This window comes from Hyperolius riggenbachi, chromosome 6 (genome assembly GCF_040937935.1).
Source record: "Hyperolius riggenbachi isolate aHypRig1 chromosome 6, aHypRig1.pri, whole genome shotgun sequence".
NCBI lineage: Eukaryota > Metazoa > Chordata > Amphibia > Anura > Hyperoliidae > Hyperolius > Hyperolius riggenbachi.
In genome coordinates this window covers 273,059,159-273,081,281 of record NC_090651.1, presented here as the reverse complement: position 1 = coordinate 273,081,281, position 22,123 = coordinate 273,059,159, and the positions used below count along the sequence as shown (strand labels likewise).

The 22,123-nt window shown below is 40.2% G+C and overlaps 1 protein-coding gene across 2 annotated transcripts; it reads left to right on the top strand.

Annotated features, from left to right (window-relative positions):
* Positions 1-122: 122 nt before the first annotated feature.
* Positions 123-17,865, top strand: IL10RA (interleukin 10 receptor subunit alpha). 2 transcript variants are annotated; one of them, XM_068242810.1, is made up of 7 exons: positions 123-221; positions 6,426-6,549; positions 6,648-6,823; positions 9,953-10,122; positions 12,164-12,314; positions 14,537-14,661; positions 16,735-17,865. In XM_068242810.1, the coding sequence occupies exons 1-7, from the start codon at positions 146-148 to the stop codon at positions 17,452-17,454; spliced, it is 1,542 nt and encodes a 513-aa protein (XP_068098911.1). In that variant the 5' UTR covers positions 123-145; the 3' UTR covers positions 17,455-17,865. The 2 variants fall into 2 exon arrangements, with proteins under 2 accessions (XP_068098911.1, XP_068098910.1); XM_068242809.1 differs by having other exon boundaries at positions 16,732-17,865.
* The last annotated feature ends 4,258 nt before the right edge of the window (positions 17,866-22,123 follow it).

Genomic DNA, 22,123 nt, shown 5'->3' with positions numbered 1-22,123 from the left:
ATCTCTGTAAAATATCCCCCGGCATTTCCTTGTGTGGTAGAGAAAGCAACGTCCTCCAGGCGTGGAGAATAATAGGGAAGTGACAGAAGTGAAAGAAGTCATACTTATCAAGTACCTCAGAAGAGAACAGGGAGATTGCAGCACTATGGCAAAGCTGTCCCTCTTACTCATAAACTGTGTGTCTCTTCAGATCGCTGTGCACCTGCTACCCTCTGCAAAAGGTGAGTTACATGTGACCGCAAGGTCTTCATCCCAGCTACAATGTGATATATTGTACTAAGATTGATTGTGAGATGTGTTATTATAGAGCTCATAGAAAGGTCTCTACTCTGCTGCTCCTCTGAAAGTTAAAAGTGCACTTCACAGGTACTCAAGCTCTGCCAAGGCTATACATCTTATTCATTTCTTTCTCCATCTATTTATTGTTTTGCACCACTTGTATTAATATTAGTATTAGTATACAAATACTATAGCACTAGCATGGTGGTGTAGTGGTTAGTGCTCTTGCCTTGCAATGCTGGGTCCCTGGTTCAAATCCCAGCCGGGTCAACATGGAGTTTGTATGTTCTCCCTGTGTCTATGTGGGTTTCCTCTGGGCACTCCAGTTTCCTCCCACATGCCAAAAAACATACAGATACATTAATTGGCTTCCCACTAAATTAGCCCTAGGCTACGTTACATACACTACACGATACATACATAGACATATGACTATGGTAGGGACTAGATTGTAAGCTCCTCTGAGGGACAGTTAAGTGACAAGACAATATATACTCTGTACAACGCTGCGTAAGATGTTGGTGCTATATACATACTAAATAATAATATATTATTCAGTGTCCCTCAAAGAGATACACAATATAATTACAGGCTGCATTCCTATAACATAATTAAAATGACATATTGGAAAATACCCAAAGCAATACATTGCTAAATTAGGGCACACAAACATGTATTTAGTATTAATGTACTGCTGCTGACTCCTTCTGGATTCAGAGGGGCTCATGATCTAATCCCTACAGTAGTTTAGAGGTGAACCTAAAAAAAAATTAACCATACTGATATTTTCCTGTTTTTTCAATAAAATTATCGATTGCATAAGAAAATCAAAAAATATTTTTTTTCAAAAAAAAAAAAATAAGGATTCATTTTCCATTTTTTCTCTGATAAATATTTGATTGCATGTTTTGTTATAGTTGAATGGTGCGCTCCTTGAACAATTTATACCAACAATTTAGCAAATAATATGTTTTTGGATCGCAATAACCAGAGGTTAGGTGTCACCCCTCAATAATATGTTCTGTTTTACAAGTAGTCTAGTGCTCAACAAATCAGCACATAAGTCTCTCACTGCAGTCCCAAGCAATTTAGTAATATTCTTGACAGCATAACAGTCTTTCAATACGCTCACCAGATTCATATGCCAATCAATTACAGATCAGCTCATACCTTTTTGGCCCAGCCAGTCAAGACGTTTCTCCTTTCTCAGCTTGTATCCTGAAACACTCAAAAGAAACAACAAGACAAAGCACATATAGTGTAGTATGTCTGTACGATGTCCACTTCAAGTCGCCACACACATACAATATGCTCACCAGATATAATGGCCAATCATTACAGACCGGCAATCTCACTTTCGGCCCAGCCAGTCTATCCCTCAGATTTTCCTTGTAGCTTCCCCAGAGATCATATCCTCAAACGCTCATAAAAGGGAAAAACAGATGCATATGGTGTAGTATATGACACTGTTTTCGCCAATAGTGCCCATGCATAACTCAGTGTGCTCTCCAGATCAAATGGCTAATCTCCCTTGGGGATCAGCAATCTAGCCTGTGGCCCAGCCAGCACTTTCCTCAATCGAATCTTTATCAGCTCCAGTAAATAGGAAAAAAGTGGAAAACCGAGAATATAGTGTAGTATGTTGTACACAGCTATATCACCCAGGTGCTGACATCCACTGCAAACGTGCATGCATTATCCCACACCACATAAACTCAGAGCCTCTTACCAGATTTCAGTGCTGAACCAAATGCAGACTAGCCAGAGGCACTGAGGATCCGTTGCTCAAAAAAAAAACGTCAGCCTTTGAACTCAGAAGAACGTTTCCATAGCATTGTTTGCATTTGTTGGAGGAATCAGGTTGAAAACTACAAAAAAACTGAATATTTGATTTGATCATTTTGTAAAAAAAAAAGGACATAACTTTGCGATCTGTCACCATAATGGGAAATGTCTGAAAGCATTCTATAGATAACATAGGATCTGTTGACTTGTCCATTGTGGTCCGTTGCAGAAAATGTCCCCTTTATTGTGAGCCTATCCTCAGATAGAAAGGCAGTCACTGCAGTCATGTGCATTACATTCTCAATACTGTACAATGGATATTTGCATGTTTACCATCACAGTGTACAAAATAGATATGGAAAGTCCCAAGACTTGTGAGTGTTGCATGCTATCTTCTGTCACTTCCCCAGGTCAATAGTCATCACCAACTGGAGGATTTTTTTTTATCTATGTCTTATTTAGAGTTAGCTCTTTCCAGGCTCATTTAGTATTATGCCACTGACAATTTTTGTTGCTTTGATATAGTGATACTGCCATTAAATGTTATTATGAGGGTCATCCTGAAAGTAACAGCTGTTTCATTTTTTTTCTGCCACACGAGGTATTCTTTCAGTGCAATTTAATGTTGCATCTGTCAGGTTAAAGGACAGCTGAAGTGAGACGGATATGAAGGCTGCCATATTTCCTTTTAAACAATCCTAATTGCCTGGCTGTCCTCAGGGCCAGTTCTCTCGTGAAGCAAAGTGAATCATTGGCATCAGGCACAGAGATTACAGGGGCAGCATTTTGACTGTGTGTACCTTCCTGGGGAGCAATGGAGTAGCTGAGGGTGAGCAGTTTGTTTGTCACAGACTCATAGCCAACCAGTGTGTTGTTTTGTTGCGCTGCAGCATGTCATGTGAGAACATTAAATGAAGCAGAGTAAATTGTTGTATGCTGTGCGATCATTTGAAATCGGGGGGTGGGGGCGCATCCTCACAAGTTTGCCTCAGGCAGCAAAAGGTCTAGAACCGGCCCTGGCTATCCTGTTGTAGATCCTTTCCCTCTAACAGGGGTGCCTCTAGCCATTTTGTCACTCCAGGCAAGAGAACCTGTGGCACCCCCCCTCCCGTGTTGCCCCTTCCCCCCTTGGTGACGCCCCCATTATTTATTTATTTAAGTATTTACATAGCGGCGACATATTATGCAGCACTATACATAGTATATTGTCTTGTCACTAACTGTCCCTCAGAGGGGCTCACAATCTAGTCATGAGAATAATCGTAATGTGACAGCGTTTCACCAGAAAAAAAAGTATTGTGGCAGCGTTTCACCAGAAAACAATCGTAATGCGACATAATTTCACCAGAAAATAAACGTATTGCGAATGCATTTTACCAGAAAACAATCGTAATGTGACAGTGTTTCAGCAGAAAATAAACATATTGCGGCAGCGTTTCACCAATAAACATTTGTAATGCAACATCATTTAACCAGAAAATAAACGTATTGCGGCAGCGTATCACCAGAAAATAATCTTGATGTGACAACGTTTCATCAGAAAATACACATATTGCAGCACCGTTTCACCATTTTGCACACTTAGCATTAGAAAATCGATCGTTGTATCGATCGAGACCCGATCGGACATGTCACAAATAATCAATCGACCAGTCCATCGAGCGGTAAATCGCATTGTGCGTACCCAGTATTACAGATGTCAATGTCTGTAATCATCTGTAGCTACCATTCAGAAAAAAAGAATTGGTTTAAGTAGCTGCTGGGCTTCTGCTTTTCAGCCAACTTACAAGCTCCAAAGCCCCGTTTGATTGCAGTGTTAATTTGCATATCTTATTAGCCTCCTTCACAAAAGTTTCATGCTCTAGAAGGCTATCCCTAACGGAAACAGTACATTCGGGCGCCTGAGGCAAGTGGACAAAAAGGGCGCCGCCATTCACTCCCATAATAAATATCGTTTAATGGGCGCCCAACAGGAAAAAAGGGCGCCGGACAAAAATAACGTTTTACAAGTGGCGCCCGGAGACTTTTACTGTTTTATAACTGCTTCTCATGATTACACATTATTTAATGATTTATAATTTTTTAAACATTATTTTTAAACGAAAAACAGTACAACCTTTTTTAAAACATTATTTTTAAATGAAAAACAGCACAATATTTTTTTCAAACGTTATTAATGCTTATCACAGGGGGGTTTAGGGGGGTTTAGGTTTAGGCACCACCAGGGGGGTCTTAGGTTTAGGCACCACCAGGGGGGTCTTAGGTTTAGGCACCACCAGGGGGGGGTCTTAGGGTTAGGCACCACCTGGGGGGTCTTAGGGTTGGGCATCACCTGGGGGGTCTTAGTGTTAGGCACCACCAGGGGGGTCTAGGGGTTAGGGGTAGGTACAGGGAGGGTTCTGTATGAGAGTAGGGTTAGGTATAGCTTTAGTAAACTTCTTATTAATCTTTTATAAAACGTTATTATACATTTCACTTTTTAAACAGGGAAGATTAACATTTTTACAATTGCCGATTTCATACACATTATTTAATGATTTATAACTTTATAAAACATTATTTTTAAACAAAATATAGCACAATTTTTTTTAAACGTTATTCATGCTTATCGTTTAAAACCCTGCGCCCTTTTTTCCCGACGCCCTTTTTTAACATACGCATCACTAACAGCTCCTGGTCTCTCAAGAATTTTTACAACTGCTAGCCTTTGTACTGGTACAGCAGAACACACCTTCACTCATTCCCGAATCCCTATAGTAAAAATTCCATGACAGAAAACTGTGACAGTGAACCAGTCACAACTGAGCCGACCAAGATAAACAAGGAATGTAATTATGCAGAACCTGTGTGACGCTCTGCAGGACTTCAAAGTTTTACCAGACTGCAGAGGAGCAGGAGGAAGGGCAAACATATAGATGTCTCTGCTTGCTGGTATGCTTGCTGTGTACATTGCACTTCCTTCATCGATACCCCAGCCACAGTAGCAGGCAGCTAGTGTAGGCACAGTAGAGGGGCGGGCCTGCCCGGCCAGTGGAGGCACTCTCATTGGCTGGCAGCAATTTGGGGAGGTTTTGATATAAATTATTCTGTGTCTTGTGCGGCTGCTCGCTCTGAGAGGAGAGGGGCAGTTCGGTAGGTGGCACAGCTGCCTGTCATAGAGGCACAGTGGCAGCCAGCATTATGAAAAACACACACACACACACACACACACAAAATGGCTACATTAGCAGCCATGGCGAGCGTCCACCCCCCCCCCCCCCTTGCGTTGCGCCCCCACCTTTCACGGCGCTCCAGGCAAAAATTTAGAGTTGCCTGGTGATTGAGACGCCCCTGGCCTCTAATACTTATAGCCATAGACTCTGAAAAGCGTGCAGATCCGATGTTTCTGACTGAAGCCTGACTGGAATAGCCCCATGCTTGTTTCAGATGCATGATTAACACACAACCAGAAAGTTCATCAGGACAGCCAGGCAACTGGTACTGTTGAAAACAAAATAAATATGGCAACCTCTATATCTTGATTAATTCAGATGTCCATTAATCTGCCCCCGCCCTTAACAGCTTGTTTGGCAGCCTCCATATCCCTCTCAATTCAGGTGTCCTTAAATCTGCTGCACTGCTTGTCACATGACTGCAGAACCTTGGTGACTGTTTTTTCAGGAACACTAACATAGGTGAGGAGGGTGCTGGTACTGATTGAAAACCTTGTCAAAAGATGCAATAAATGAGGGGCATAACTACACGGGATCCTAGAGCTGTTTGAGGGCCCCAACTACCACTTTACTTCCTGCAATGAAAGGGTCTATCCTTCAGATCGGGTATTTTGTGGCTACGCTTGTTATGGGTGTGAAGATTATGATGCCCATACTTGTTTTCTGACCCTAGCAAGATGAACCTTCAAGCCTGGAGGGTCACCAGGGGTAGATACATTGGGAGGGCCCATCACATGTTTGCTGGAGGACTCCATGACTTGTAGTTACGCCACTGGATAAATGCTTTAATTGCTGGTGGCTTCAAAGGCATTTTATTAGTAAGGTGTAAAAATATCACCTAGTAGAAAACTTAGGAGAAAAAGTGAATTGAATGAAGGCCATTAAAGTCTAAGAAATGAAAGTCCACTGCTACAGGAAAGAGCATGTTGCTATGGGAAAAAACGTCATGCTTTTAACAGCCAGCGTTGAGGTCTGCTATGTAAAATAAAGCTTTACAACAATGTATCTTCTGCCTTTGTAGATAATAATGTTCTGCATATGTTTCTTGAAATATATTGCTTAATGTCTCTGTATTATTGTATACATAAAAGAATACTAGTTGCAATCTAGTGTGTATCACCATATTTCATGGACTTTCCTTTCCTGCAGGAGGTATACTACCGACCCCTCCGGAAAATGTCCGCTTCCAGCAAGATTTCTTTCGACGCATTTTGAATTGGGGACATAACAAACCCACTAATCTCAGCGTCTTGTATGAAGTGGAGTATCTGAGGTGAGAGAAACAGAGGTTTGAAATGCTGGAACTGAAAATGTGTGATTACGATCCATGATTGTAAATATAAGGCATTTAGTTTCATGGTGTTTCTCTAGGTATGGCAACAACTACTGGACATCAGTACCTCATTGTAGGTATATTAGTGAACAAAACTGTGACCTTACGATGGAGACATTATCCAAGAGTCAGGGCTATTTTGGAAGAGTAAGAAGCATTCTTGGAAACCAGACATCACAATGGTCTCGGTCAACGCGTTTCACGGCCAAAGAAGGTACACATGTTTATGATCATATAGAAAACTCAATAATCATTTCAAAAAGTGTACAGAATGCCTGAAAACTCCACAGAATAAGCTCAAAAACTTTTCTATACCTTGTTTCTCTTAATTTTACAAAAAACACTACCTTGTTTAAAGGAAACCTGAAGTGAGAAAACTACATTTTATATGTACGTATGTTAAATTTTACAATTTTTTTTGTGATAGTTGTCCTTAAGAAAAGATTTGCTTTAAATATTATATTAGGCTTCTGCATTTTGGACAAGCTGGTTGGCATTGTGTTAGTCAACATACAGCAAGCAATCTTATCTTAATCCACCCACATCTCCCTAACCTGTTCTCCAATTTACTTGTGGTTTCTACCCAGTTTCCTTTTTTGGTCATGTTGTTTTTTGTTATGTATGTTGTTTAACTGATTCACAGGAAACACTTGTAACTTTAGACTGCTTTTATCACCTAATATGTGATTTTGATTAACCCTTTTGTAAAACTCTGTTGTTGGGCCCCATATGCAGACAAGACAAGATAACTGCAAAGAACAAACAGGGCTCCCACAGTCTGGTAATATGACTAATCCAGTTAGAAATGGCATTTAACTATGAATGTAGAATAAAACTGGCACAACCACAATTCAGATACTTTCCATTTCTGTGATATTAGAAGGGTGAGACAGTTCTTTTTAAAGATGTACTTGTCTCGGGGACACAGCCACTAAAGGCTGAACAGGCCCTGTACTGGGGATTGAACTTCATTGCAATCAGTAGCTCATACCCCCTTTCCCATGAGAAATCTTTTCCTTTTCTCAAACAGATTATCAGGGGGCTCTGTATGGCTGTTATTGTTTTGAAATCCCTCCCACAGTGTGATGTCAGGACCATGGTGCTGACATCACCCTGTGGGAGGGTTGTTGCATTGTGAGAAATAACAGCTGTTTCCAACTGCCAAAAATGCAAACAGCAGCTGCTTCCATTAACATCACCTGCCAGCAGTAAAAATGTCACTATATGATAAATGTCAGAATGTAAATCAGGGAGAGGAAAGATTTTACAATGAGCAAACACTGACTAAATCATTTATAAACAATTATTGTAAAAATTAAGCACTTTTGTTCATTACGTTATTTTCACTGGAGTTCCCCTTTAACTGCTGTCAGCTCCTTCAGTCAATCCTCAGTCCATTCAGGAAATGTGGCACATTTCAAAAATAGGAGCACATGGGGCTATATGCCATTCGCTTTTTCTCCTGAGTTTTCTCCTGGAGATATTTTTTCATCTTCAATTGAAATGAACTTTTTAGCACGTTGAGATGAAAAAAGTACCAAAAAGTAAGTGAAAAAATACCATCAAAATTATTTTGAGTATTTGTTTGCTTGCTGTTGGTTTAAAGGGCATTTTATTTACAAGTTGTGAAAATATCACCTAGGAGAAAACTCAGGTGAAAAAGTGAATTGCATATGGGCCATGGGGCATATGGGCCAAGTATTTCTCTTGCAGATCAGGGGTGTTTACTTACCCCCGCTGTTCCCGATCGCTGCACCATTTCCATTCGCAATCGCCACATCCCGTTCTTCCGTGATTGGGGTATGAGAAACAGCTGTTCTCAACCCCAATCACCGTGCCTGTAATGAATGGTAGCTTTCAGCAGTGAGACGCAGCTCTCATTCAAAACCGAAAGGAAACTGTTACACACACATTAGTTCCTATCTACTGTTAACAGCAGAACTAAGTGTGGCCAGAAAGTAAAATACACCCAATACACCTTAAAACAGTTTTGCTTTCAAAAATGTAATACATATTTATTTTTTTTAACCCCTTCCACCACTACACCATAGTTACCAAATTAAATTTTTTTTACAACATTTAAAAAAACACTTCATAAGTAGTTACCTTAGGGATTTTTTAAATATGTATGTCATGTGGGTATACTACGGTTGCTTTTGTAAATAAAGGCTTGTAATTATTTGTGTAGTATAAAAAAAAACACTAAACAGAAAATATACACCTTTATTTCCAAATAAAATATTATCGCAATGCATTGTACTAGGGACGCAATTTAAACGTTGTAATAACTAGAAAAAATGGGCAAATAAAATATGTCTGTTTTATCTACAATAGAACATTTTATTTTTAAACTACAATGGCTGAAAGCTGAGAAATGATTAATTTTTGCTTTTTTTTTTTCTTGTCCCCTGTAAAATGCATATAAAATAAAATAATTCTTAGCAAAAAGTACTGCTCTAAGAAAGCCTAGTTTGTCCCAGAAAAAATATTATATAGATCGATTCAGAGTAATAAGTAGCAATAAATGTATTGGCGTATGAATGGTAGGAGCGTGATGTGAAAATTGTTGTGGTCTTGAAGGGGAAAAAACCTGTGGTGGGGAAGTGGTTAAAGGTATAACCTAAACAACTGTTGTTATGTCTTTGGATTCTCTCCATGACTAATACCGGACCACATGCAACAAACTTATTTTGAGAAACAACATTATTTTTATGTAAATTATCATTTTTTTTTTTTTGCCCACAAAACTAATTGTTAAAGGTTATGATCTTCCTGTTCACTAGATTGGGGTAACTAACTTGTGTTGATAAAGGCAAAGTTTTGGAGGTGATTCACATATGGGCAGTCAGTACTGGCTCTCTCTAATTACACCAAGCTTAGCCATCCAGACTATTTTGAAATCTGCTATGTCACACATTGTTGCTGGGGTCCGCTTGCTGTTTTTCTCCCCTATATGTCCATAGGTTTAGAATATTCACATGAAGGCAAAACTGTTCGCTGTTAGTTGGCTGTATGTATGGCACGTTGAATGGGCTGGCCATGTATGTTTTTAATGTATTGACAGATCTGTCAATTTTTTGAATTACTGTCTGAGTATGCACTAACTTTTTTGATACAAAATAAAATGACCACACAGCGGTGGTTTTTTGGACATACACGCTATGCTGTTTTTCTATCCCCTCACCCCATTGTCTACACTAGATTGGGGTAGCAAGACAAAACGTGCCTTGCCTGGGGCGCCAAGAAGATCTTATCATTTTATTTGTAAACTATTGTATGTATGTTTGCTGTGTGTTTTGCATACGATATATAGAATAACAGCATCTGTTTCACTCTCTTGCAGTCATTCTGCCTCCCCCATCTGTAGAACTGACTGTAGATGGCCCCAAACTATTTGTTCAACTCAAACTTCCAGAACTCACAGTGGGAAATATCACACAAACAATCAAGGAGATATTTCCCAATAACCGAGTGTACACTGCAGAAATTCGTCGAACTTCAGACAACAATACGGTGAGTTCAAGTGGATTTGATACTTTATGTAGCAGAGGTATATGAATAGACAAGGGTAATAGAGGCGCCAAAGTAGGATAAAATAGTTAAAATCAGTCTAAAAGGAGGGATGTGGGTGGGGTCACCTCCCTCAGGTATAATAATGACCAGGCTGAGTTTAGCTGTTAATAACGGCTAAACTCAGCCTGGTCATTATTATACCTGAGGGAGGTGACCCCACCCACATCCCTCCTTTTAGACTGATTTTAACTATTTTATCCTACTTTGGCGCCTCTATTACCCTTGTCTATTCATCTACTTAGTCCACCCTTGGTGGATGGGTGTATCCCCAAATCTTTTTCCTGTCTATAGAGAGCGACTTTTTAGACCTGAGTGGGGTCAGGTAATAATTCTCCCCACCTGTTGTTCCATTGGTCGCCTGTGTGGTGACCCGTGTTTGTGAGTATAACTTTAAAACACATACTTTCCTCACTTTACGCTAACATACAACACCAGATTGGGCTCTCGGTTTTTCCTTGTCTCCAAAGCAGTTTATGTAGCAGAGGTTATTTAAAGAATATTTGGCCTGATCCAATTCACCTTTTCTCCTACTGTTTCTCCTAAGAAATCATTTTCATTTACTGTTTAAAGTAAATTTTTGACTCTACAATTGAAAAAGTACCAAAAAGTAGGTGAAAAAGTCTATAAAGCTGCTAATTAGAACAGCTGTAAAGCCATAAACGCGTATAATCTCGTTGTAAAGCTGTAGCTGCTTTTGAGAACCATTAATTAACTGAGCGGCCATTTTATACACCTAGTGCCATTAAAATGAAAATTTGTATTGCTGTGAATTTTTCCCCTTTTTACCAGGTGCTATTTTTCTCCAAATATCCTGATTTCAGCATCAGAAACACTTTCTATTTGAATATATTGCTGTAAATTGATATCCCAGTGTTGTTTTAGCCTATGTTATGATGTCACAGCATTCTACCCCAGGTGACTCTGGGAGCCCATATGCAATTAACGTTTTCTTCTAAGTTTTTCCCTAGGTGAGAATTCTTCATCTTCTGTTTCAAATGGCTTTTTGGCATTTTGCAATCAAAAAAGTACCAAAAAGTAGATGAAAAAGTACTGTCAAAATTATTTTGAGTATTTTAATGCTTGCTGGTAGCTCAAAAGACATTTAAAATGGCCCACATGCAATTAACTTTTTCTCTTGAGCTTTAAAGCTCAAGAGAAAAAGTTAATTGCATGTGGGCCATTTTAAATGTCTTTTAAGCTACCAGCAAGCATTAGAATACTCAAAATAATCATAGGAGATAATTATTTGATAAGGTATGAAAATATCACCTAGGAGAAGATTTTGGGCAAAAAAGTGAATTGAATAAGGGCCATTCTGGCCCATATGCAATTAACTTTTTCTCCTGAGCTTTCTCCTAGGAGATCATTTTTCATCTTCAATTTAAAATAACCTTTCAGCACTTTGCAATGGAAAAAGTAACAAAAAGTAGGTGAAAAAGTACTATCAAAATGATTTTGATTGTTTGCTTGCTGGTGGTTTAAAGGGCATTTCATGGACAAATTTGAGAATATTACTAGGAGAAAACTCAGGAGAAAAAGTTAATTGCATATGGCCAATAATGAATATAATGGCCCTCATGAATATAATGGCGAGACGCCTACGCAGTAGAGCGGACCCGATCTATTTCTTCCGGAGCCCAAGAGGGAAGATGGTACTGTGTCTGCGCTGGATCCTAAAGGTAAATATCGTCATTGACTGCGGATTTGGGGAGCCAGCGTTGGATCGGGGATGCACAGGCGAACGGGGAAGCCTCATTAGGGCCCAGAGGCTTCCTCCTCCCTAGGTAAATACCCCCAGGGGCACTTTTTTAATTTCAGATTCTCTTCAATTAAAAAAAAAAAAATCCAGCAGAGTTTCTGGGATCACTTATGATACCATCTAGAAATGCTGGATGATCTATTCTTTTTGGCAACACTGATGTATTTTAATCATTTGGATCATGTTTTGTTTATGGTGTTGAAATGTAGTTTTTATTTTAAGTTTAAGGAGGAGAAGTACAGCGAATCGTTCCATATTAGTAGTAATCTACCTGATGGAGAAGAATATTGTATTATAATCCAAACTTCGATTTCTACTCGAGGCAATGCTGGAAAACCATCTTCAGAGAGCTGCATTTACCTCCCAGAACAAGGTAAGATAGTGGCTGTGAGGATTATGCAGCCAATCACATGCTAGGGACAATTTTTATTAGCTCTGTTAATATTGTATTTCACTGCAGGACTTAAAGTGAGCATAAAGTTAGTCTAGGCAATACTATATTCAACATAGGATGATAAAGGTCATAATATTTCTAGGTATATAGAAGTTATATTTTGGTTTTCATGAGTGTCAGGAGAAAGTATCCTGGTGTCAGGAGGAAGTTATTTCCCTTTAAAGTGAACCTGTAGTGAAAAATATGCCCCTAGGGGTACTTACCTGGGGAGGGGAAGACTCTGGATAATAAACCGGCTTCCCTCATCCTCGCAAACTTCTGCTTGGGCTCTTGAATCATAGCAAGTCTATGACACGCCTTGCGCAGGCATACTATTTATTATTTTATTTATTTATTTATTGTATTTATAAAGCGCCAACATATTACTAGCGGCTTACCGCTCAGGCTCCAATGGAAATAGCTGAGCCCAATCAGGTCCGCTCAGTTGCGGAAGCGTGAGCTACCTGCACAGTAAAGCAGACCGATCGGATTCAGCTATTTCCACCGGAGCTTGAGCGGTAAGCTGCTAGTGCGCCTGCTTGAGACGTGTCACAGGTTTGTTATAATTCTAAAGAGTTCAGGGGTACCAGCGCAGGAACAGGGCTGAACAGGAGGACCAGGAAAGCCTCTCTAGGATTCAGAAGCTTCCCCTCCTGAGGTTAGTATCCCCCGGGGCACGTTGTTCCTTACAGGTGTTCTTTAGCTCCTCAAATTTCCCTACAGGTCCTATAAAACCTAATTACCAAACGTAAGAAAGAGGCTGCACACCAAATGGCTGCAAAACGTTGCTTGTATTGCGGAACAGTGACACTACATGTGTGATGAAGGACACGCAGGTCCTTCATCAGGTGTATAAAACCTAATTACCCTCAAAAACTTAAAAAGGCAAGTTTTCAAAGCAGGTATATTAATTAACAATATACAAAATTGTACTAGCGCTCATAAACAAATTCAATTAATGGTAATAACATTCTGTGCTACTACCGCAAACACCTGTTTAACAATGTCCATTCTAAACTGGCAATGGAATACCTTCCCGCTCCCTTTCCCATATGGTTTCTGGCTTTGAGAAAGAGCTACTAAGCTTGAAACAGCGGAATGTAAGCCGCTCTAGCCATTTGTATTCATGACATGTCATTTTTAATGACTTTTCAATAAAGAGCTACTGAATTACTGAAGGTGGTGCCTGCTTCGTTTGGATCTGTTCAGAATATCCATGCATAGCCACAACCTCATCAGGCCAGGGCAAGCCTCTATTACAGGCAGAATGCACCATGCGGGGAAGGAAGAAGACAGTAGAAAGCTGAGAAGCTCAGCAGAGCGGTACCATAAATCAGGCGTTCCCTCCTACCAGTTAGCTGCACTGTCTCTCGCTGTCTGTATCTGTGGTCTACATGTGTTTATAAGAAGAGGGGTGTCTAACGAGTTGGTGTTTACATCCTGAGTATACAGCAACACAGCCCTGGCTGGTGCCCATTTGCCTCAGATCCTAGCATGCACCTGCTGCTGACCTTATGGCCTGGTAGGTGGTTGTTCTCCACATAGTGGCGGATGGTACAACCAAAGGCAGGTTAATAAGGTCAAGTTTCCACTTTCCATCACACACTACAAAATGATTGAAGGGTTGAAAGACACACATTGGTGCCTTTGTAGGATAAGTAAACAAAATAATGTAATTCCTGGGAAAGTTGATCCATGGATTTATCTGACTGCCTGGATCAACTCGGATATGTGAAGATTCAGGATGGGTTTTTTTTTCCTTCTGGTTGAACTTGATGGCAGTATTGTGCGAAAGGGTGAGCAGAAGAAAACACAGAGACAATGGAGCGCAAATGATGCAGTATGTCACAAAGTATATAAAAATGAACATTAGGCGAAATAAAGGTGGCTTACCTCAATGACGACAATTTAATATATATAAATGTACGCGTTTTGTGGGTCTCTGCCCACTTCCTCAGGCCAAATGAAGTGCTGAAGGGTTTCAAAAGCCAGGTGCAGAGTGCCAGAGAGGCTGTAAATTGATCTAAATGACAGATAGGGTCAATTACTACAGGCACATCTACACAATCCTAGGTTTGCTTTTACATTCATTTATTTTTTACTGGAGAGTTTTTTCAAGATAATGCTTAAAACATTAATTTGTTCCTCCTTTTTCTCTTCAGATGTGTCAAGCAGCACTGTCTTGGTAGTGGCATCCAGTATCCTAATTGTTGTGGTTCTGTTGATCTTTGCTAATCTCTACATCTGTCTTTATGTTCGGAGAGTTGTCAAGACGCCCAATACTCTAGTAAGTAAATGTTCTGCGGGGATGGGTCCACACTTGTTTTCTCTCTTTAGCCTTTTTATTCTGTGGGGGTGGGTCCACATTCATTCTCTCTCCTTAGCCTTTTTGTTCTGTGGGGGGTGAGCCCACACCGGTGTCAGGGGCGTACCTGGGTAATATAGAGCCTATGGCAAACACTGGAATTGTGTCCCTCCTCCCCACCCCTCCTGTTAGAGCCCCCATCCTGTCTAAAAACAGCATCCATTCTCGCATACATGTGTTATGGTTGCCTGTGTTTTTTGCCCCGGGATAGTCACTTTTCTAGACATATCTCTTCTTATTCTCTCTCTGTCCTCTTTTCTAACACTTCCATGTACCCCAGATAACAGAATTAATCTGATATGAGATCTAAGTGATGGGGAGGCACGGGGGCAGGCATGGTGGGGTGGTGCAGCACAGGAGCAGGCATAGTGGCCCAGCACAGGATGGCGCCCATGGTGCTGTGGTGCCCATGGCATGAGCAATGCCTGCACCCCTCTAGATATGCCTATGACCGTTTTTCTCTTTTGCCTTTCTACTTTTAAACAGCAGTTATTTGCATAGGATATATATCAAACTCGTATACTTATGCAGTATAACAGCTACTGATTTGTAAAACATTTTGGTAATATATAGTATATAGACAGCTTTTCACACATCAGTAGCAGCTTCTGGTCCAATTAAAGGGTAAGGCGTTGCGAATCTCTCTAGGCCCTTTATGACTGTTGTGTTTGATCATTTTGCTCATGACTTTCCTATTGGGGATCACAAGAGATAGCATAGTACTTATTAACTACTTACCTACAGGACCACAGATTTTGGCTATGTCACTCGACTTCTTGATTACTAGACATTGGTACTTTGTGAACATGTATTGGCTGAGGGAGACACTGCAGATATTGTACTAATTTACAGCCATTATCTCTTATTTATATAGTGCTAATATCTTCTGTAGAGCTGTACAGGGTACAAAACAAATATTTGGGAACATACATACAATCTAAAGGGTAGTGGGTTGGAGAGAGGGAAGGAGACACAGAAATTAGCAGATGCAGCACTGAATCTCCACTGCAATCTACAACAAATTATAGGCTTGTCTGAAAAGGTGTGTTTTGAGAGTACATTTGAAGGTTTCCAAGCTTGGAGCATGACAGACTGGCTGTGGTAGAGAGTTTCAAAGGAGAGATGATGCGCGTGAGAAGTTCTGGATGCAGGAGTGAGAGGAGGTGACCAAGCTAGAGGACTAAGGGGTCTCCAGGGAGAAGAATAGGTTCTGGGTGGTATGGCATCTGTAGATTAATGAGGAAACGTATTGAGCTGACTGCTTATGTAAAGCTTTGTATAATAAGGTGGATCATTTGGGCAACTGATAGCCAATAGGGCCCTTTTCCACTTGCAATCGCTAGCGTTCACGCTGAACGCTAGCGATTGCTGAATCGCAATTACCGGCGATTCCCCGACGTTCGCCGCCGCGATTTTGCTATGATATGCACTGCATAGCAAAATCGCGGCAATTATCGCTCCACCGCGCGTTCGCGTACCTGACAAAAGCGAATCGCGGTAGTGGAAATGACCTACCACGATTCCTATGTTAAAAAGCAAACCGTAGCGATTGTAAAATCGCTAGCGGTTTGCGGTTTTGCGATTCAGCCAGCGCAAACGCGCTGGTGGAAAAGGGCCCTATTATAGAGAGATTTTCAGAGGTGGGCTGCCTCAGAGGATCGAGAGGAGAGGTGGGTGAGATGGGCAGCAGAGTTCAGTGGAGACTGGAGAGGCGCCAGTGTGCTTTTTGGTAGACCACAGAGTAAGGAGTTACAGTAGCCAAGAGGGGACTTCCTATTTTAGGCATTAATAAAACTGTCAGCACTGGAAAAATACAGAATGCTCTTCTCATTAATTTTGTTTCTTGTATTTTAACTATCTCCATCCACCACTCATTATAGGAGCATGCAGCACAATGAGATAAAAAAATAGTTTTCTTAATAGACGAGTCATAGTCAGGTGGATATTCCTTGTCTTTATTATATGATGACCAACACTCAATATTTTTTCCAGAAGTCTCTGATGATGAGAAGTTGGTCATGGATGGACAAGCCTCCCTCCCCTGTTATTGAGACAATCTTGTACTGGGAAAGCGGCCTGACAGAACACTTTTTGGAAGAGCCCAAGATCTTTCTGTGCAGCAGTGCTAACAGTGGTTGTGGAAGTGAAACATTTGTTAGCAATCTATCAAAGCCTATTCAGATGTCCCCAGGCACAACTACTGAGAAAAATCTGCCCAAACCAGCATTTAACGTGATAGCTAAACCCTTGCAGCAGTTGACTCTCTGTAACAGAAGAATCCTGGAAGAACGGGACAGCGGTATCAGCTTGTCCACAGACTCTCCCCTCCTCAGTCGCAGCACCAATAGTGATGGAAACACCCAGAGTTGTGTTACCTGCAGTGAGACAGTGGTGGCAAATATAACATATCTAAGACAACAGGAACCAGAACAGAATACAAAATGTTCAGAAGTAAAAGAGCTAGGAAATACTTGGCAACCACAAATCAAGGAGTACCTGTCTCAGGAACCACAGACTCTTCAGAAAAAGCATGTTGAACTTCATCCCGAGGAAGAATGTGAGAGTTTCCTGGGGCCATGGGCTCAAATTCCCAAAGCTTTTCACTCTACATTACCTCTTGCAGTGCCTTTTAGCCCACTCTGCAGGACAATGTGGGATATAGGGGTCATCACTCCATCACTTGGAGAAGTAGAAGTTATGGACACTAGCTCCTAGGATGAATTCTCGGACTGTTGGAGTAACAAAACATGAACAGTGTTCTCTGTTAAGTGAATCAATAGAACAGTATTGAAAGGTGCTTTCAGCTTATTGCCATGGATCCAGCTTTTCCCATGCTCACCCTCAGGAAAGCTGTGACATCACAGGCTTGTATTAGGAATCCTCTGTGCATGTGTAATCCTGACACGGCTTGTATGACCTTTGCTCACATGCTCGTCGCACATCAATGTCTTCTTGTCGCTAATGTGAGGTATAGAAACTGTGTCTAGTAAATGCCACACAACAGCATCCCCTGATGTAGTTCATTGTATCTCCTAAATATGACATACGGAAAGCAATTTTCACAATCCAAAAATACTAACATCTATTAAAAAATCGAAGACACAAGAGATAAGCGAACGACTCCACACGATCCGCACCATCAACGATCCAACTTTATTCAAATAAGTTACATAGTAAAATCTGTGTAGGTAAGTATAAGGTGATGCACAGGCGTTTCAAACTAATATAGTCCTTTGTCAAACTATCACAGACCCACACTGCCTGTGATGGTTTGACAAAGGACTATATTAGTCCGAAACGCCTGTGTGTCACCTTATACTTACCTACACAGATTTTACTATGTAACTTATTTGAATAAAGTTGGATCGTTGATGGTGCGGATCGTGTGGAGTGGTTAGCATATACTTGTGACTCCAAAGTGGAACTCGGCACATCGGAAACCTTCGGTGCAGACGCTATTTACCAAATAACAAGAGATAAGCGAGGCACTTCAAGCGTTCTGGTCCCTGGGGCACTGTACATTAAACAAGAAGTAACAGTTTGCATTCACCATCCATGTCGGCTCAGCTGATGTGGAACCTGGTGGAGTATACAGAAAACAAACAAGAGGACAGCCGGGCTTTATTTCCTAAAAGTTGCATGTACTTTGCATGAAGCGTACAAACTGTCAGTGTGTTGCAGTGTCTGTGCAGTGTGAAAGTGGTGCAGAGGCAGGTTCTAGACCTTTTGTAGCCCAGAAGAAAACTTGTGAAACAAGGAATTCTCACCTTTTGTTAATCTTTTGTAGTGTAAAATGCCATTGATATTATTATGCATTTATTTAGCACTGGCACCTTTCACAGCTCTTTACAGATTAAACTGAATAATTCATCACATTGCAAACTGTCCCTCAAAGGAGTTCACAAACTGAACTATACATTGCATTCTAGGATCCCGAGAATGCAAGAGCTCTGACCATGCTTTGATGTAAATTCAGCTATGTATAGCTACTAAACACTGGAACAGCTTTGTGTTAGGATTAGTTAAATAATTCCGGAACTCAGTGCTGCCACATTGCACATGTAGCAGTAACTACTCACATTAATGATTACATACAAAGAAAGCTGTTAACTGAAGTCTATAGTACATTTCACTTTGAACAGTTGTTTGGCACACTAGCAATGAATTATTATATTTATTTATGTGTGTGTGTGTGTGTGTGTGTGCGTGCGTGCATGCGTGCGTGCGTGCGTTTGTGTGTATGCGTGTGTGCGTAATAAAATAATAAAATTCATTTTTGTGTGTTAATTATTAATTTGCTCCTATTAATAATGTACAGACCAAGCAGACATGAAAGGACAACTCTGGGATACTCACATTAGATTTAAAAAGCACATTGTCATTAAGAACACAGTCATTTGTTCCAGGTATCTGCAGATATGCAGATGTACTTTGGTGTGCATTTTCGGGTGGATGGTTGGATTCTGCAGAGCTGGCCATTAGCAGTAAAATTGTATTGAAAATTGTATTTTTTATCACATTATTCAGATTGTATTATAAGAAAACAGTGAAGTTGGTGGGCCCAATTAGTCCTGAATGATAGCTTTATCAATCACTTCCAGAACTGTTAGATTAGCATTCTTTTCATAGATATGACCTCAACTGCTTTTCAGTATTGGGAATAGTTAGGATTCGTTAATGCTATGGGTAGATTAAATTAATTACATCGTTCTGCTGCTGGGATGCTGTGTTTTAGCTATGCTGATATTGCTGAAGATAAATGTTAAAGCGGTTTAACACCCAGCATTACAACTTTGCTTTAAAAGATTGCTTACAGCTTACAAACTATTATGCCAGATTTTTTTTTAAGCAGAAATTCACTGAATGGGTTAAACATGACATTTTAGTGTTGGATTTAACTAGGAATCCGCATCCGTTCTTATCTTTAGTTACAAAATGTATCTTTATTTGGAATACAAATAGACCTTTGAAAAGCCTGCCAGGGAAGCCCTCTTTGTTCTCTCAGAGCAGTGTTTGTTTGTTACATTGTAGATAGATACATTCCTAACTAAACAAGCAAGCACAGAGGAGAATTTCTAGCTAAATGCAGCACTAAAATGTCATGTTTAATCCATTCAGTGAATTTCTGCTAAAAAAAAAAATCTGGCATAATAGTTTATAAGCTGTAACCAATCTTTTAAAGCAAAGTTGAAATGCTGGGTGTTAGACCACTTTAAATAAAAAGAGGAATTTTAGAAGGCTTTAGGCCTCTTGCACACTGCAAGTGATTCCGATTCAGATTCCGCTTTTTAATCAGTTTTTACATCTGATTCAGATTCCGATTTGCAGTGTGCAGGGAGCAAACTGCAAATCAGAATCTGAATCGGATGTAAAAACTGATTAAAAAGCGGAATCTGAATCGGAATCGCTTGCAGTGTGCAAGAGGCCTCAGACTGTCTTTAAAGCGGAATATAACCCAGCATTTCTTCTTTGCTCTAAAAAATTATTTGCAGCATATTATATGCAACCAGCATTTTTTTTTTACTAGACCAGCATTGGAAGGGTTACACAGAGCTTGAAAGTTCAGTGCATTGAAATGTGGACACATCCGAAGTTGTAGATTATGTTATCTTGTGTTTACTTAAATGTATCAAGTGAGGAATGTGACACATTCTCTGACTGTGCAGAAGCAGCTGGAGACAGAGAGACACTGAAAGCATTTCTGCCTTCAATACATAATGAATAAAACCAGTTATTAATAAAATGCAAAGTCAGCTCACAAAGCAAAACACTGTACGTTTGGGAATGTATAATTTCTAAATGAATAATAATATTTACGCACAAATGCAAATATGATAACCATATGCCATATAAAAAGTAGTAAAACATGTTTTTATTCAATATTATGTAAGGGTTTTAAACCGCTTTAACAGAGTAAGGACTGTGACCATGTAAAGTATCCTTAAAGGACCACTATCGCTAAAATTGTAAAATTGTAAAATATATGTAAGTACACTTCCACAATAAAATGAGCCATAGATGACTTTTCTCCTATGTTGCTTTCACTTACAATAGGTAGTAAAAATCTGACAGAACTGACAAATTTTGGACTAGCCCATCTGCTCATGGGGGATTCACATGGTTTTGTTTAGTTTCAAAAACACTTAGTGAATGGCAGTTTCTCTGTTCAACTGCCTCAAAAAGGTGTACAGTGAGAAGGGAAGCTGGCCAGCATCATTGTGCAAATCGTTTTCAGGGTATGTCTTTGTAAAGAATAAAAGTGTTGCTGGGAATCCCCCATGAAGAGATGGACTAGTCCAAAACCTGTTGGTTCTGTCAGATTCCTACTACCTACTGCAAGTGACAGCAACATAGGAGAAAAGTAATTTATGGCTCATTTTACTTTGGAAGAAACATACTTTTTATTGGTATATGTTTACATGTATTTTCAATGTAAAATGTTGCGATAGTGGTCCTTTAATAGTTGGTTTGTGTTCTTTTGCACGTAGCTGGATTATGCAGCAGCTTACAGAGTAAAGACCAGTGCTTACTCTTGTGTGTTTCCAGCTAAAGCAGCCAGTTGAGGCCATGTTGGGTGAAAAATCTGCCATTAAAAAAGGTGTCCGCCAACGTCACTTAGGCAGGGGTTATATTTGTCTTTCAATGCATGGAAAAATTGACAAAATCTGCAGAATTAGGCCAGGGTCACACTTAGCAGAACTGCATGCATTTTCCACTATGTGCTATGGGGAAAACACATGCAATTTTGCTAAGTGTGACCCTGGCCTGGTGCAGGATGTGAGGTTTTTTTCTGCATGTGAAAAAAGGCATTAAGTGTGAACTAGCCCATTGATTAACATGAGTTCTCATTTTTTCTGTGCAGAAAACGCACACAAAAACAAGTGTGTTCCCTGACTAAATGATCCGGCATGTTAGCAGAATCGCATGAGCTTTCCCCATAGCACATAGTGGAAAACGCATGCAATTCTGCTATGTGTGAGCCTGGCCTTAAAGTGAACCTCCGGACTAAAAATCTACTCAGCAGAACTGAAAAGGCTTGGTGTTTCTTTAACAGTTTCACAGCATCAGAACTTTCAGAAGCTCCACCCATCAAAGAAAACTGCCCGGGCTTTTTTCCCTGATACTGTGCAAAGCATGATGGGATTTCCTATGTTGTTATTCACGTTGCCTAGCAACTGGGAGGGGTGATCAGCACACAGGACAGTTGGAACTGTGTCTCATGCTCCCTGTCACCTCCTTTCAACCAAAAAGATGGCTGCCCTCATGAAATCAAACATTTGCCTGTTCTTTTAAAACAGAGTGGGTAAGAGATTATATTACCTATCTATTTTAATTAACATAACTAATGTAACTTAATGACAGTATGTTTTTTTAGGCTGAAGTT

Bases quoted from the DNA above. Each gene is read 5' to 3' on its own strand.
- IL10RA (XM_068242809.1), top strand. From the start codon at position 146: ATGGCAAAGCTGTCCCTCTTACTCATAAACTGTGTGTCTCTTCAGATC. The intron at 222-6,425 runs GTGAGTTACATG...CCTTTCCTGCAG, and splicing joins CCTGCTACCCTCTGCAAAAG to GAGGTATACTACCGACCCCT. The intron at 14,662-16,731 runs GTAAGTAAATGT...TATTTTTTCCAG, and splicing joins TCAAGACGCCCAATACTCTA to AAGTCTCTGATGATGAGAAG.